This window comes from Osmerus mordax, chromosome 3 (assembly GCF_038355195.1).
Source record: "Osmerus mordax isolate fOsmMor3 chromosome 3, fOsmMor3.pri, whole genome shotgun sequence".
NCBI lineage: Eukaryota > Metazoa > Chordata > Actinopteri > Osmeriformes > Osmeridae > Osmerus > Osmerus mordax.
The window spans coordinates 15,978,338-15,990,568 of NC_090052.1; the positions used below are offsets into that span (position 1 = coordinate 15,978,338).

The 12,231-nt window shown below is 44.3% G+C and overlaps 2 protein-coding genes across 2 annotated transcripts; both read right to left on the bottom strand.

Annotated features, from left to right (window-relative positions):
• Window positions 1-8,831, bottom strand: LOC136941244 (dynein axonemal assembly factor 8). The gene is made up of 30 exons (XM_067233694.1): window positions 8,739-8,831; window positions 8,448-8,564; window positions 7,958-8,353; window positions 7,747-7,825; window positions 7,347-7,521; window positions 7,000-7,230; window positions 6,627-6,911; window positions 6,376-6,523; window positions 6,082-6,273; window positions 5,824-5,976; window positions 5,542-5,736; window positions 5,319-5,432; window positions 4,989-5,133; window positions 4,598-4,898; window positions 4,416-4,486; window positions 4,132-4,286; window positions 3,894-4,020; window positions 3,606-3,737; window positions 3,357-3,521; window positions 2,924-3,226; window positions 2,618-2,674; window positions 2,160-2,198; window positions 1,918-2,081; window positions 1,543-1,738; window positions 1,312-1,406; window positions 1,115-1,235; window positions 676-872; window positions 449-534; window positions 262-331; window positions 1-102 (listed from the first exon to the last, which is right to left on the bottom strand). The coding sequence occupies exons 1-30, from the start codon at window positions 8,829-8,831 to the stop codon at window positions 31-33; spliced, it is 4,674 nt and encodes a 1,557-aa protein (XP_067089795.1). The 3' UTR covers window positions 1-30.
• Window positions 8,832-9,573: 742 nt separating this feature from the next.
• igfals (insulin-like growth factor binding protein, acid labile subunit) lies at window positions 9,574-11,595 on the bottom strand. The gene has a single exon (XM_067233373.1). It carries the CDS (start codon window positions 11,593-11,595, stop codon window positions 9,793-9,795), a length of 1,803 nt encoding a protein of 600 aa, XP_067089474.1. The 3' UTR covers window positions 9,574-9,792.
• Between the last annotated feature and the right edge of the window lie 636 nt (window positions 11,596-12,231).

The window sequence follows — 12,231 nt, forward strand, 5'->3', positions numbered from 1 at the left end:
GTTAGTGATTTCAGCAATTGAGATTTGTCATTACTGTGGTACAATAGCATGATGACTATCTGGAGACAGGACATCAAATAGGTAGCACAGCAGATGTTCAGCCTAAAGCCAAAACAAAGATAACATGTATAACGTGTAGCCAGTGGGGGGAGGGAGGGAGGGAGGGGGGGGGGGGGGGGGGTTGTTAGACATTAATACAAGAAGTATGCATTAAATGCTTGAATACTATATCAAGGTTAAGTATGTTTTGTAAAATCTTACCTCTTTTTCAGTGCAGGGGTAAATTATCCCTTTTCCCACTTTTTCTAGGTCAGACCTCTCCCTGTAACTTCTAAAGTAAATGCTGGTTTAGTAAATGTAAAATGTACAGCATCAACAAGGCAGTGGGAAACCAGTGGGAAAACATTCAGGTTTAAACAGGTCGGCATGAACAGCATGATTGTCTTACCTTTCAAGTAAGGAGTCAAAACAGGTCACAACATTGTCTCTCTGAAGAGCCACAACAAGACAGGGGCCCTCTGGAAGATGAGGAGTCTAGAGGATACACCAGAGACCAGGCATTAACACGCCACCAACATCTGACCTGAATGTCCATTCAGGGCATATACACAGTAACAATCACACCCCACCCCATACACAGTAATATCCCTCCCGGTATCACAGAGCCACGCTCACCTTCCCACCCAGTGTTTTACTGATGTGCTGCCGCTGGGCCTCATCCAGCACACTCATTCTTCCAGCCACAAGGTGGCAGCCTGCCTTAAGCAGGCTCTCCAGTAGGTCCAGTTGGAGGGGCACTCGGCTAACTTGCAGAACATTAAAAGGCACGAGCAGACAGGTGGTCTGGCACAGGGCACTGCGTACTAAGGACCCTAGCACAAACAAACAAACAACAGGACGATTTCAGCCTAGCTAACAAAGTTCAACTGCAGCTGAAACAACATCCAACGTAGCAAAACACTTGGTCAACACCTGGTCGGGAGTAATCACAGTGTAGTAGGATCATAGCATAAGCTGTATGATCAGTTTGGTTCTTTAAAAAAAAAAGTGGGTCTAAAATATATAATCTCAGACTGAGCAAGATTAATTGATTGGTATCTCCAGGTTTCCGAACCTCCATTTTTTCCTGACTCCATTAGGAGTGTGAGTGATGCCTTCTCCTTGGCCATAGAAGCCAGAGCATAGCTCTGCTCACGGATCACACAGGCCACAGAGTCGGAGTGTACGCAGGGTATCTGAAAACACACAATAGGTTTTCACACTGGGTACGACACGTCAGGCAAACCGCATGGCTACCCGTGTGAAGAGTACCTGCTCCCGTCTCATCGTCTCAGTTTCTGTGCAGCACATCCCTTCTGGAAACATCCTTTTCACATCCTGAACAGCTTTCCGATATGTAGCTGACCCTACAATAGTGAAAATATTCATGACTCACATTCATGTTCTAAACAAAATAGTCCCAGTCTGAGCTTGGTTGTTGATGCTATTGATTGGTCTCTGTTGACTTGAAGGGTGGCCTAGCTTGGGGGAAAGGTTACTGACCATAGATGCCACTGTGAGGATTATCCGTGCCATAGTACGCCCTCCACAGGAACTGGTCCTGAGCACGGGCCTGGGTCTGGTCTTCTGGTCCTAGCAAGTCCAGAAGTCTTTTCACAGCATTCTCTCTCTGAAGACTGAGAGCCAGCGAGGGGCCAGAGCACAGGTGCTGCACCTGGGCCTCTACATCACAAGGGTTCTATACAAAACAAAGAATAAACCTAATGGGCTAATGCAGGAGACAAAATAAAAAGGCAAGATATTTTGTCATGTATGGATCACACAGACTGTAGAAACGAATATTGACAATACAAGTACACAAACATGTCCCGTGAAATCAAAAAAATTTCCTTTGCTACAGGTCAGTCCAAGGATTACCTTGTTTGCATGCAGCAGGGACTTTGCTGTGGATGTGTCTAGCACAACCATGCGCAGGCCCACTACGGTGAACCCATTCTGCTGCACTTTTCGAAGGATTTTACCCAGAACATGGCTCCAGGCTCCAGGCTTGAAGAGACACATAGTGACAAGTTGCTGGGGACCTAAGAACATGTTCAACAATGAGATCTCAACCTTTCAACAATGTCTCCAAATTGGTCTTCCACCTCATCAGAACTCACCATTTGCCATGCTACTGAGAAGTGACACACTCTTGGAACCTGAAATAAATAACAATATTGTTGTTTTGATGTGAGACAAAACTCCAAGTGTGGTATGCTATCATGCACAGCTGGCTGTCCTCAACCAACCGCGAGAAGAGTACAGCCAAAAAACAATCAATCCCAAAGGTGCAAAGAGTACAGATCGAGTAAAAGTATTACGACTTCTGGTGGATTGTATTATAGCAAAGGAACTAGGTGTAAAAATTGTTGCAAACGTTAGTTAAAAGTAATAGATTCTTTATAGAATTGGAACAACTTGTATTCCATTTTCTTCCCTTTGTTTCCTGAATAACACAATGTCATCTGTCAACAAATGTTCTAAAATTAAAAAAAGATTTCTTTAGTGTTGTGCACAGAACACTATCCAATCACTATTCTTTCAGCTCTTTCTCACCAAACTTAGAGGTGGTACATACCAGGTGCGTTGATGCAAGGTGGTGGCAGGAATTTCAGTAATTGGCGCACACTGTTATCTTGAGATAAAAGAACAATACTTAGTATCTACCTAAATCAGTTGGTTCTATGGCTTAAATACTTCGTCCTGGCCAATACATGTATGCAAAGTTTGTCTCGCACAATTCATTAACTCAATCCAATAGGTCCATTGTAAAGCCTTAAGAATGTGGGCATTGGCATGGTGCAATCTTGACAAAGTATTTACACTCAAGATACTTGGGAGCAATAGTGAACTAGTTAAAGGTCTACACTGCCTGAGGTTTTACCTGGGATGATCTCGCCCTCGAAAAAGAAGAGGAGAGCCTGTCTGTATGCTAGCTCAGGAGTGGAGGACACCAGCACATTCAGGCTCAGAGGGTCATCGCTTGGGAGGAGCCTGCGTAGTGTAGCATAAGCGTTCACTCTCCTCAGGACACACACCAGGGCAGGAGATGATGCCAGGCCTGCCAGGCTGCTCTGCCACAGCTGGTCTCCTACTTCGAAAGGGCTAACTTCTCGGGCCTGCTGCCGGGATAGCGTAGGTAACCACTTCAGTGCGAGAAGCTCAAAACCACCCTCCTCGGCATTGCCTTGAGAAAAACAAGGGACAAGGTCACTGACAGTATCAGTGTGATAAACAATAACAATTCAAATATTTTCAAAGAATTCAAATGCGATTATCAAGCTTTATATATATATGGGAATGTGTTAGATAAGAACCTGTTGGATTCTGTCTCAGGGCTCTTTGTAGGATGCTCAGCCCCTGGCTCATATCCGTGCCAGACAAGGTTAGAACCACAACCTGCTCGACGTCAGAGCTGGATGGAGGACAATGACTGGACAGCAACACACGGCACGGTTCCGGCACTTCCCACATACTCCCTCCTGAAAGCAGAGCGTCACCAGGAAACAGGAAAATGGAGACAGGCGGGTGGATAGGGCTAGGGACTGCAAGGGCTCTTGACTCACCAACGCTGTCGAGCAGGCTCTCAGCGTAGGGTAGGATGTGGAAGAAACGGCCGGGGCCCACTTTTATATCGTCAGACAGCCTGGAGAGGGTGCATCCCATCACCCCCTGCTCCTCAAATCCCTTCACTAGGGCTGGAAAAAGAAAAACATCAAGAATGTCAGCACACACAAGATACACCGACACACAAACACAGAATCAATGAATATTAGAAGCTGCTGCGATTTGAAAAGAGAAACGAACATGACATATTCATTTCCTAATCTATCTTCAGCACATGAGCGCTATACCTGCAGGCAGGCTTGCACAGTGCCGTAGAGCATTCTCCCTCCTCAGCAGAAGGACGAGGCAGTGAGAGGACAGCTCCACGTGATCCTCATCCAAGAACACAGCAGGGGGCCTGCAGAACATGGACACCTTGGGAAACACACGCAGAGGCCTCAGGACATGGGGGCAAAGAGCAAATGATAAATGAACACTTCAGGAAATAGCATAGCAGTGTAATCTTTGGGATAAGTCTGTGTTTACCTGCTGTCTAGTGAGTCTCAGTGCCTGTGCTTGTTTGTTGGAGAGCTGCACCCTCTTGAGCCCTTTCAGACTGAAGCCTCTGCGCTCACACACAGACAGCACCTGGCTGTAGCAGCATGGAGCGACTACGGGGCTCACGATCAGGAACACATCCGCTGCGTGGGAGATGGAGACACAATCACATGCTGGCTGAGACACGCAATTGACATTTAGAACATTTCAAGACGAAATAAGAATGTAAAACCAACATAGGGGCTTGTTTGTTTGGCTTTATGTTGAGTTACCTGTCACTGTGGCACACAGGTTGGCAGATGTCCTGGTTAGACACCATGAGGGGGTGGCTTTCTCGACATCACTACAGTCAACGCAGAATTTTGGAGGAGGGTGATGTCAGGATAGATTCTATGTTGTCCTATTTTTTCAGCAAAAAAATTGTATTTTTGTATATATATATTCTTGTACACACATGTCACCCAGAGTTATTGCCTGATCTTGTGTTGATGAGGCTTCTGTGGGTGCTCTCTCTGCAAACCACACACACAGTTCCCTCTGCACCCGACTGGCCATGTGAGGGGAGTAGAACAAGGGCTGGTCTTTGCAGCTGCCGTGAAGAGCATTGATTGACACTGGGTCTGTCTTCCTGGCCAGCGAGGGGTCTGCAGGGCCTGTGACATCCTGCCACACAGCACGGGCATGAGGCCCACGGAGAGCCAGGGCGAGGACGGGCTGATTGGTCCCATCGTGGTCTTGACCACATGGTTTACACCCTGCAGAGAAACAGGGAAAAGTCTTCACTGGTGTTACATTCTGGCCCACTTATGCTGCTCGACTAGCCCTTAGTTAGATATCAGTCATACCAGCACTGTTTGTCAGAAGCTCAGTAGAGGGGTAGAGGAGGCGAAGACCACACACATCAAGGCCTGAGTTGAAGATGAGCTGAAGGGTGTGATGAGTTGCTAGGGGTTGCAGGATCAAAGTTTTGTATCCCAAGGCAAAGACTACCTACAGGGAGGAGAAATACAGAAATGTCAACGCAATACCCTTATAAAAGACTCAAAACATGCAGCCATGATCATAGAAAAATGACATACAGCAGATGTTTTGTGACGAATAATATAATATCTTGGCCGGCTTTAAAAATATGTTGAACTGCTATGATGAGAGCGCAGTCAAGGAGGAAGACTCACCTCTGTGTGTAACTGTTGAGTGCACATGGTCTCTACCCTTTGGCAGCTAGGGTCCTGATTCTCCAGGGTCTGCCAGTAGAAGCCTGGACTCAAACCAAAGGCACTATCCACAGCCTGGGATGGGGCACACAAGTTCCCACCATAGTGAGCAAGGCCTTCACACAATGGTCTGTTTAGTATGTGATAAATCATCTTCGAATCACAGGTTGTTCGTTCCACCCACCTCTTGGTCTGAGCTGACAGAGACAAAGCAGCTTAGGCAGGCCGAGGGAACATGGCTGACCGGAAGGCTGGCCTGTGGCTCCAACAAGGTACTGAGCTGCGGCAACCAATTGGCAGCCACGGTGAGAGGCGTCTGGGAAAGGAACTTGCAGACTCGATGGTGGAATGCACTTCTGCCCTTGTTCACAGCCCTTTTCTATGTAAGCAGAAACACTGGATCATTTCAGGTGTTCAAATTCTCAGGGCAGAAGATGGTGTGAGACTTTTGGTATTTTTAGCTCACCTTGGATTTGGAGCAGAGCAAAGTGTTTTGTTCGTGTGAGACAGCTAAGATGTGAAGAGCCAGTCCATTCTCTCTCCACAGCTGCTGAAGTCCTGCAACCCAGAATGGAGCTTCGATGCCAGCCTTGTCCTTACATCTAGGCCCTGGTCCAACCTACCACACAGCGCATAGCCCTCCGTAAGTAAGGAATGAAATGTCACAAACAGAAAAACTACCCATCTAACTGGATTAACAATAATACAAAAAATTGAAATTTACCAAGGACAAAAACCAAGAGACCAGAGTATTGTATATGTGGGATTTAGTTGTGGATGACTCTACTGTTTGTGCTTTTCCATGACTGTTGCCGGCCACAATGCCTATGCTGGAGAGGCAAACAGTCAGTAGTAGGCTCTCATTTTTTATAATATCTGTGGGCAAGGTCTTGACTGACTGTAGGTAAGAAGCCTCCTGGAGAAAGAAAAATAAAAAAGTTCGATGCATACATTTATCAGATCATTTCAGGAGAAACCAGAACACAAACATGGTTGTCATTTTTCAAGATTAACTTACAGAGTCATAAAGAACATCTGTCTTATCGGCAGCTGGCTCTGTGTCATTGACAGATCTCCTCGGTTTGTGGCATTCAATTTTCTTCTGGAGCTGATGACGCTGTCTGTGCTGCAATTTCTGCTTCAACTGCTCTTTCCGTTGCTGGTCACTGGCACACAAAATAAAAGCATTCAAGCACTGTTAATCATCAAGGTTGATGTTAATACTTTGTTGATCATGAAGATGATGATTTAATGAAAGGTTGATTTTACTTTTGAGGTTTTGGCTGTTTAGTGGTTGATGTCTGCTGAGCAGTGGGTGCTCTCGCAATTAGCGGTCTGTTTTTGTCACCCTGTATTGCTGGGGATTGGCTGTTCACATTTGGCAGTAAAACGTTTGGAGGAGCTTTGAGCCTTGGCACATTTTCACAACAGCTCTCACATCCAATGGATCCTCCTGTATCCTCTACCGGTGCTGAGCGTTTTCTGTCTGATTCAATTATTTGTCTATTTGCCTCTCGTACTCGTTGGAGTAACATACTCTTTCCAGTTCTTTCCCTGGGAGGAGATGGAATGGAAAAGAGGCAAATAGCAATGTGGGAGTCATAGACGATCCTTTGATCGATGTAAAGCACATAATATTTACCTTCTCTCACTGATGGATCCGGAAAGCCTGTTATTGAGGGCTTTCTCTTCAGGCGATTTTGTGTTATTTAAGATTGGAATGGTAGGTTTACTGAAATTTGATGTTCTTGTTGTCTTCAAGGCAGATACGGGACAACAACGCAAGTCAATATATACAGTTGGTGATTCCTGGCGGCTGAATTGCAGCTCTGCTGCCATCGTTTGAGATGATTTTCTCTGTCCAACCTTCTGACTGTACCATGCAAAAGCAAAGATGTGGTACTGTTACTACAATAGTCTACAAATGTACTTAAAAAAAATAAAAAGGAAATACATGTAACACTATTACATTGATTTATCTCTCATTACCTGAAATCAGTGGGATTCTGGGAAATATTTAATTGAGGCACAGAAACCTTTTTCATCATTACTGTTTTTTCTTTTACTTCTATTTCTTCATGTAACTGTTTCTTACAGAAATCATCCAATCTTTCCATAATGCTCTCCTGAGAAGTGTGTGTGAGTGTCCCTTCAGTGTTATCACCTGTGACAAAATGGAGAATGGCATTTTATTGATTATACAGGATCATCCCCCCTGCTTCTGATTAAAGCCTTGATGATGAATGGCATCCGAAAGACTAAATAGTAATTACATAGAAAATACAAAACCAAAAGCACTACTTTTTATTGACTTAGCATAAATACATTTTTATTATTAATTAATCCCAAACCACCTGCTGTGTGAAGTCACCTGCTGTTATATGATCACCTGACATACTGCCTTGAATGAAGAATTCGTCCTTTTGAAGAGTCTGGAGGACCTGATCCAGATCCCATTGTTCCAGTGGCTGTTAAAATCACAGCATTTCTTTGCTCAACAACATGATATAACATTATAAAAGCATTTTGTCAGTCAAAAGGGTTGTACTCTCTTTCATTGACTCATTTTATGTAGGCCAGTCTGAAAAGCTAAAACTCACCATTAAAGAAAGAATGGGAAAACCGTCATCAGTTTTACTATTTTCCAGACAATTATCAGAATTGGTTGCTTTTCTCCCCAATGTTGGCAAAGTACCAACTGTTTCTAATGTGACTGGTCCAGTGATGTATGCATTTGTTGTATGCTTTTTGTTCAAACATGTATAGTCTTGGTGTTCTTTCATCTCCATTGTAGAATAACAAGACCATAGTCTGTCTGTCTGAGACGATTTAATAGCGTAATCGATGTGAAATCCAGGTTTCTCAATACCAGGGTTGCTTGTGGGCTGCATTGTTCCCTCTTGGGTTGAATTTGTAGCTTCACGAGCTCCAAGAGTTTCATTCGTAGGCTCTACCTGATCACACAAGGTGTTCTCCGTCCGATACTGTGACACCTCCTAATGAAACCCACACACAATTTACAGTTAATCTGCCATGAACTGTTCTCTACTGTCTATCACTATTCAGTGAAGGTGAGTTTGCTCAGCGTACCTCTAAAACGTCACTGTCTTCCCATGACGCTGAAAGGAACTCCTCCAAGTCCTCTGTGTTTTGAGGGAGAAGTGCTGTGGGTCTGCGAAATATGGCTGTGTCTTCTCCGTTCTCAGACTGCAATAATGAAGAATAGTAAACAACGAGAAGTGTGCACTCTAACGTTTGCGAAAGTATTGTAGTGTGCGCCATAACTACAGTAACATATGGTACTAGTTAGCTACACCGTGTACTAGCTCTAGTTGTAGGCTATACTGTACAGTAGCTACTGACTGTGGCTAACGAACTTACTTCACTTATTGACGAAGTGTCTGAATCGATGGATGGAATCCCCGATCTGATACTTTCAAGCAGTGAGTTCCAATGTGAATGATTCAAATCCATATTGACAAAAGAGTCATATATTCTTCACTAAAGAAACAACTAGTACTATACATGACATGAAAAATGTGCGTAAGGTAGCTTGCTAGTTAGCTAATCTGGCAGAAATGCTGATCGGTTGCTATGACAACTGTCAAGACAACACAGGAAACATTTGAGTGGCGGCCCGCGCCAAGACTGACAAAGTAGAGTCCCTGTGGAGCTATTCTGTATTGGTAGACCATTGCATTACTTCATTGAGTTCTCTTATGTAAACTAAATTAATTAGACATTATACTCCCGCGGTGAGAACTCAAGGGACCTAGTTCCCCTTTTTATGGCCACCACCTCAAACTTTAGTTTCAGAAGAATTTAGCTGCAATGGTTTCTTCACTAATGAGGTAGGCATAGTCATTTGAAAGAGTTAATAAATCAACCACTATTAAATCCTAAAAGAACCATGACCTGAATGCTCCAATACATTTCTGGGAACTGGTATTGTTTACCTGGTAGGCAACTATATTTGGTGAAAATCTCATGAGAACACGATACTCTCTTACGACTTAATATTTGTTTAGAGGGAAAACAAACAGGATTTTCAGTGTTTGTTCAGTAAGAGTTTAACAGACGAATTCACAGGAAGACTCTGCTCTGAATGCACATTTAGAAAATAATTTGGGCTATTTGCTCAAATAGACAAACTGGGCTATTCTAGGTTAATTCTAGGTTAATTAAACACAAATCAATCACTTCTTAAAACCTTTTTAATTTGTCATTTGTTGGCTGCATTTCAAAGAAAAAATACACGAAAGCAATCAAGATAGGCCACTCAAAATATAAGATACATTTTCATTTTTTACATTAGGCTACAGTACAAATGTTTGCATGGATAGGATCAGCAATAGCATTAGCCAGTTAGACAAATTAAACAATTGTTTTATCTTGTCTGGTGTTCTCTATTTTCTATCATTCCCATATCCTTCACTCAGCAGTTGAGGAAGTGTCCATTGGTGATATCTCGAAGATCTTGGCCAACAAGGTGGGCAGGGCTGCTGCAAGTTATGTTGTTGTAGATGGTTACAACAGTGTGGGGCTCTTCCCCCTCGGCCAGAGTATCCACTTGCCGAGGCACCACCTGTGGCTTCCTTAAGCTGTAGGATCTGAGGGGAAAAGCACTGCAGTCACACCTCCATTGGTTACCTGAGAGCCAGAGTTGGTCCAGGGTGTCTGGAATATCTTTTGGGAGGCTACTGAGATCATTATCTTTCAGGTTAAGATAACGCAGCCTAGGTAGGAGCTGCATCGTGCCATTTTGCAGAAACTCTAGTTTGTTGGCAGAGAGGTCCAGCCATGAGAGATGCTGCAGCGGAAGCAAAGCCTCAGAGGGGAGCAAACGGAACACATTGCTTGACAACAGCAAATAGTCCAGGTTCTTGAGGCCATAAAAGGTGTGAGAGGTGAGTGATTCAAGCTTGTTGAACCTCAGGTCTAGCTGTTGAAGGCCAACGAGGTCCACGAATGTCTGACGTTCCACCACAGAGATGTTGTTGTGGTGGAGGAAGAGCCGTCTCAGACCAGAGAGACCAATGAAAGCTTGGGTTGTGACCTTTGTAAGACAGCCTCTATCCAAGTGAAGACTGTGGAGTTTTGACAGGCCCTTAAACACCTGATCTGGAAGACTATGAAAACAGCTACCGGACAAGTTAATCACAGCAACATGGGAGAGGCCTGTAAATGTGCCAACCCGTGCCTCCTGCACCTGATTGTGCTCTAACTCTAGAACCTCCAGATGACCAAGCCCCTCAAAAATCCTCTCTCCTAATGCACGGATTCGATTGTAACTCAGACGCAGCTCCTCAAGGTACTGCAGATCACGGAAGGTTCTGGGCCGAAGAGCAGTGATGGAGTTGTTGGAAATCCTCAGCACATGTAGACTGTGAAGACCAAGGAAAGTCTCATCATGAAGCGTTGTTAGTTTGTTATTTGTGAGGTCCAACCATCTGAGAGACTTCATACCCATAAAGGCTCTGGGCACCACAGTGACAATCTGATTCTGGGCCAGGTAAAGTTTTTGTAGCTTTGGTAGCTTCAAGAACACATTGGCTTTAATGACCTTCAGGTAATTTCCAGTGAGGTCCAACTCCTTCAGTTCTGTTAGACCTTGAAAGAGCTGTGGTTGCAAATAGGCAAGTCTATTCCCAGACAATACCAACTCCCGTAGACCATGCAAGTCATGGAAAACAGTCTCAGGAAGGACTGCTAATGAGTTCCACCCTAAGTTGAGAAGCCACATATGGGAGAGGCCAGCAAACAGCTTTTCTTCAATGCGAGAGAGTTGGTTGTTATGGAGACTAAGCGAGGCAAGATTTGGTGTGTTTTGAAAAATAGTCCCTGGTAATGAGCGGAGGCGATTGCGCTCAAGGTGGATGTGAGCCAGTGACTTAAGCCCTCTGAAGACCTGTAGGTCAAGTGTCACCAACTGACCGCTTTGAAGATTCAGAAAAATTAAGTTGCTGAGATCCTTAAAAGAGGCTGCAGGGAGAGAGGTGAACAGGTTTCCATCCAGCCAGAGCGAGCGAGTGGAGTCAGGCACATCAGAAGGAGCCTGCGTGAAGTTTTGTGCACTGCAGTAGACAGTGAGCTCCAGACTGTAGTCATCAAGCTGACAAGTGCAGGACTTGGAACAAGGTATTGGCTCCTCTGAGGGTTTCTCTTCACCCATGTCAGGATCTGGCAACACCCTGGATGTTCCCAGTACCCAGAGCACCAGCAGAACAGTTGTGTGCATACCTGCTGAGGAAGAGAGTAAACAGGCTAAGCTATAAGATCGAACATTTACATTTGCAGACCCCTTATGTAAACGTACGGCAGTACTCTACCGTTAGATGTAGAAGGGGTTTCAATCAGTTTCCTTACCTTAGAATACAGTTGTCCAGAAGTGTAGGATAGGCAGTGCTCTACTGAATGAACAACCTTGATGTGTGTATGTAGAAAGGCAAACCTCCCAGCCCCTTTTGCACAAGCCAGGCCCACCCCATTTGCATATTTAACCTCTGAATCTCCCAAAGTTTCTGATGATTTGTTTCATTTGGGGCTAAACCTGAGTTGGAGTGATTTGTCTTCTGTGAAGAAACAGAAAAAAGCAAAGGGTTGATCATGGTTTTGATTCCATGCTATGAAGTTTTGCAAGTCTATGCATATACTTTTTTGTATCTCTCTCTTTTTTCCACACTATACACTAAGGGCTAACATCATAGTATATTTCTATATGGCCTTTGCTGTTTACAAAAGCCAGAGTCCTGTCTCTGCGTACATTTACTGTGGATTCTGACTGATACAGAATGCCAAAGAGATAAGATGAACCCAGTGTCCTAGACCTGTTGATTGCAGAAATGTTTATAGACATAATAATTGTTTTCTCTTT

Bases quoted from the DNA above. Each gene is read 5' to 3' on its own strand.
- LOC136941244 (XM_067233694.1), bottom strand. From the start codon at position 8,831: ATGGATTTGAATCATTCACATTGGAACTCACTGCTTGAAAGTATCAGA. The intron at 8,354-8,447 runs GTACGCTGAGCA...GGGTTTCATTAG, and splicing joins AAGACAGTGACGTTTTAGAG to GAGGTGTCACAGTATCGGAC. The intron at 332-448 runs GTAAGACAATCA...CATTTACTTTAG, and splicing joins TTTGACTCCTTACTTGAAAG to AAGTTACAGGGAGAGGTCTG.
- igfals (XM_067233373.1), bottom strand. From the start codon at position 11,595: ATGCACACAACTGTTCTGCTGGTGCTCTGGGTACTGGGAACATCCAGG.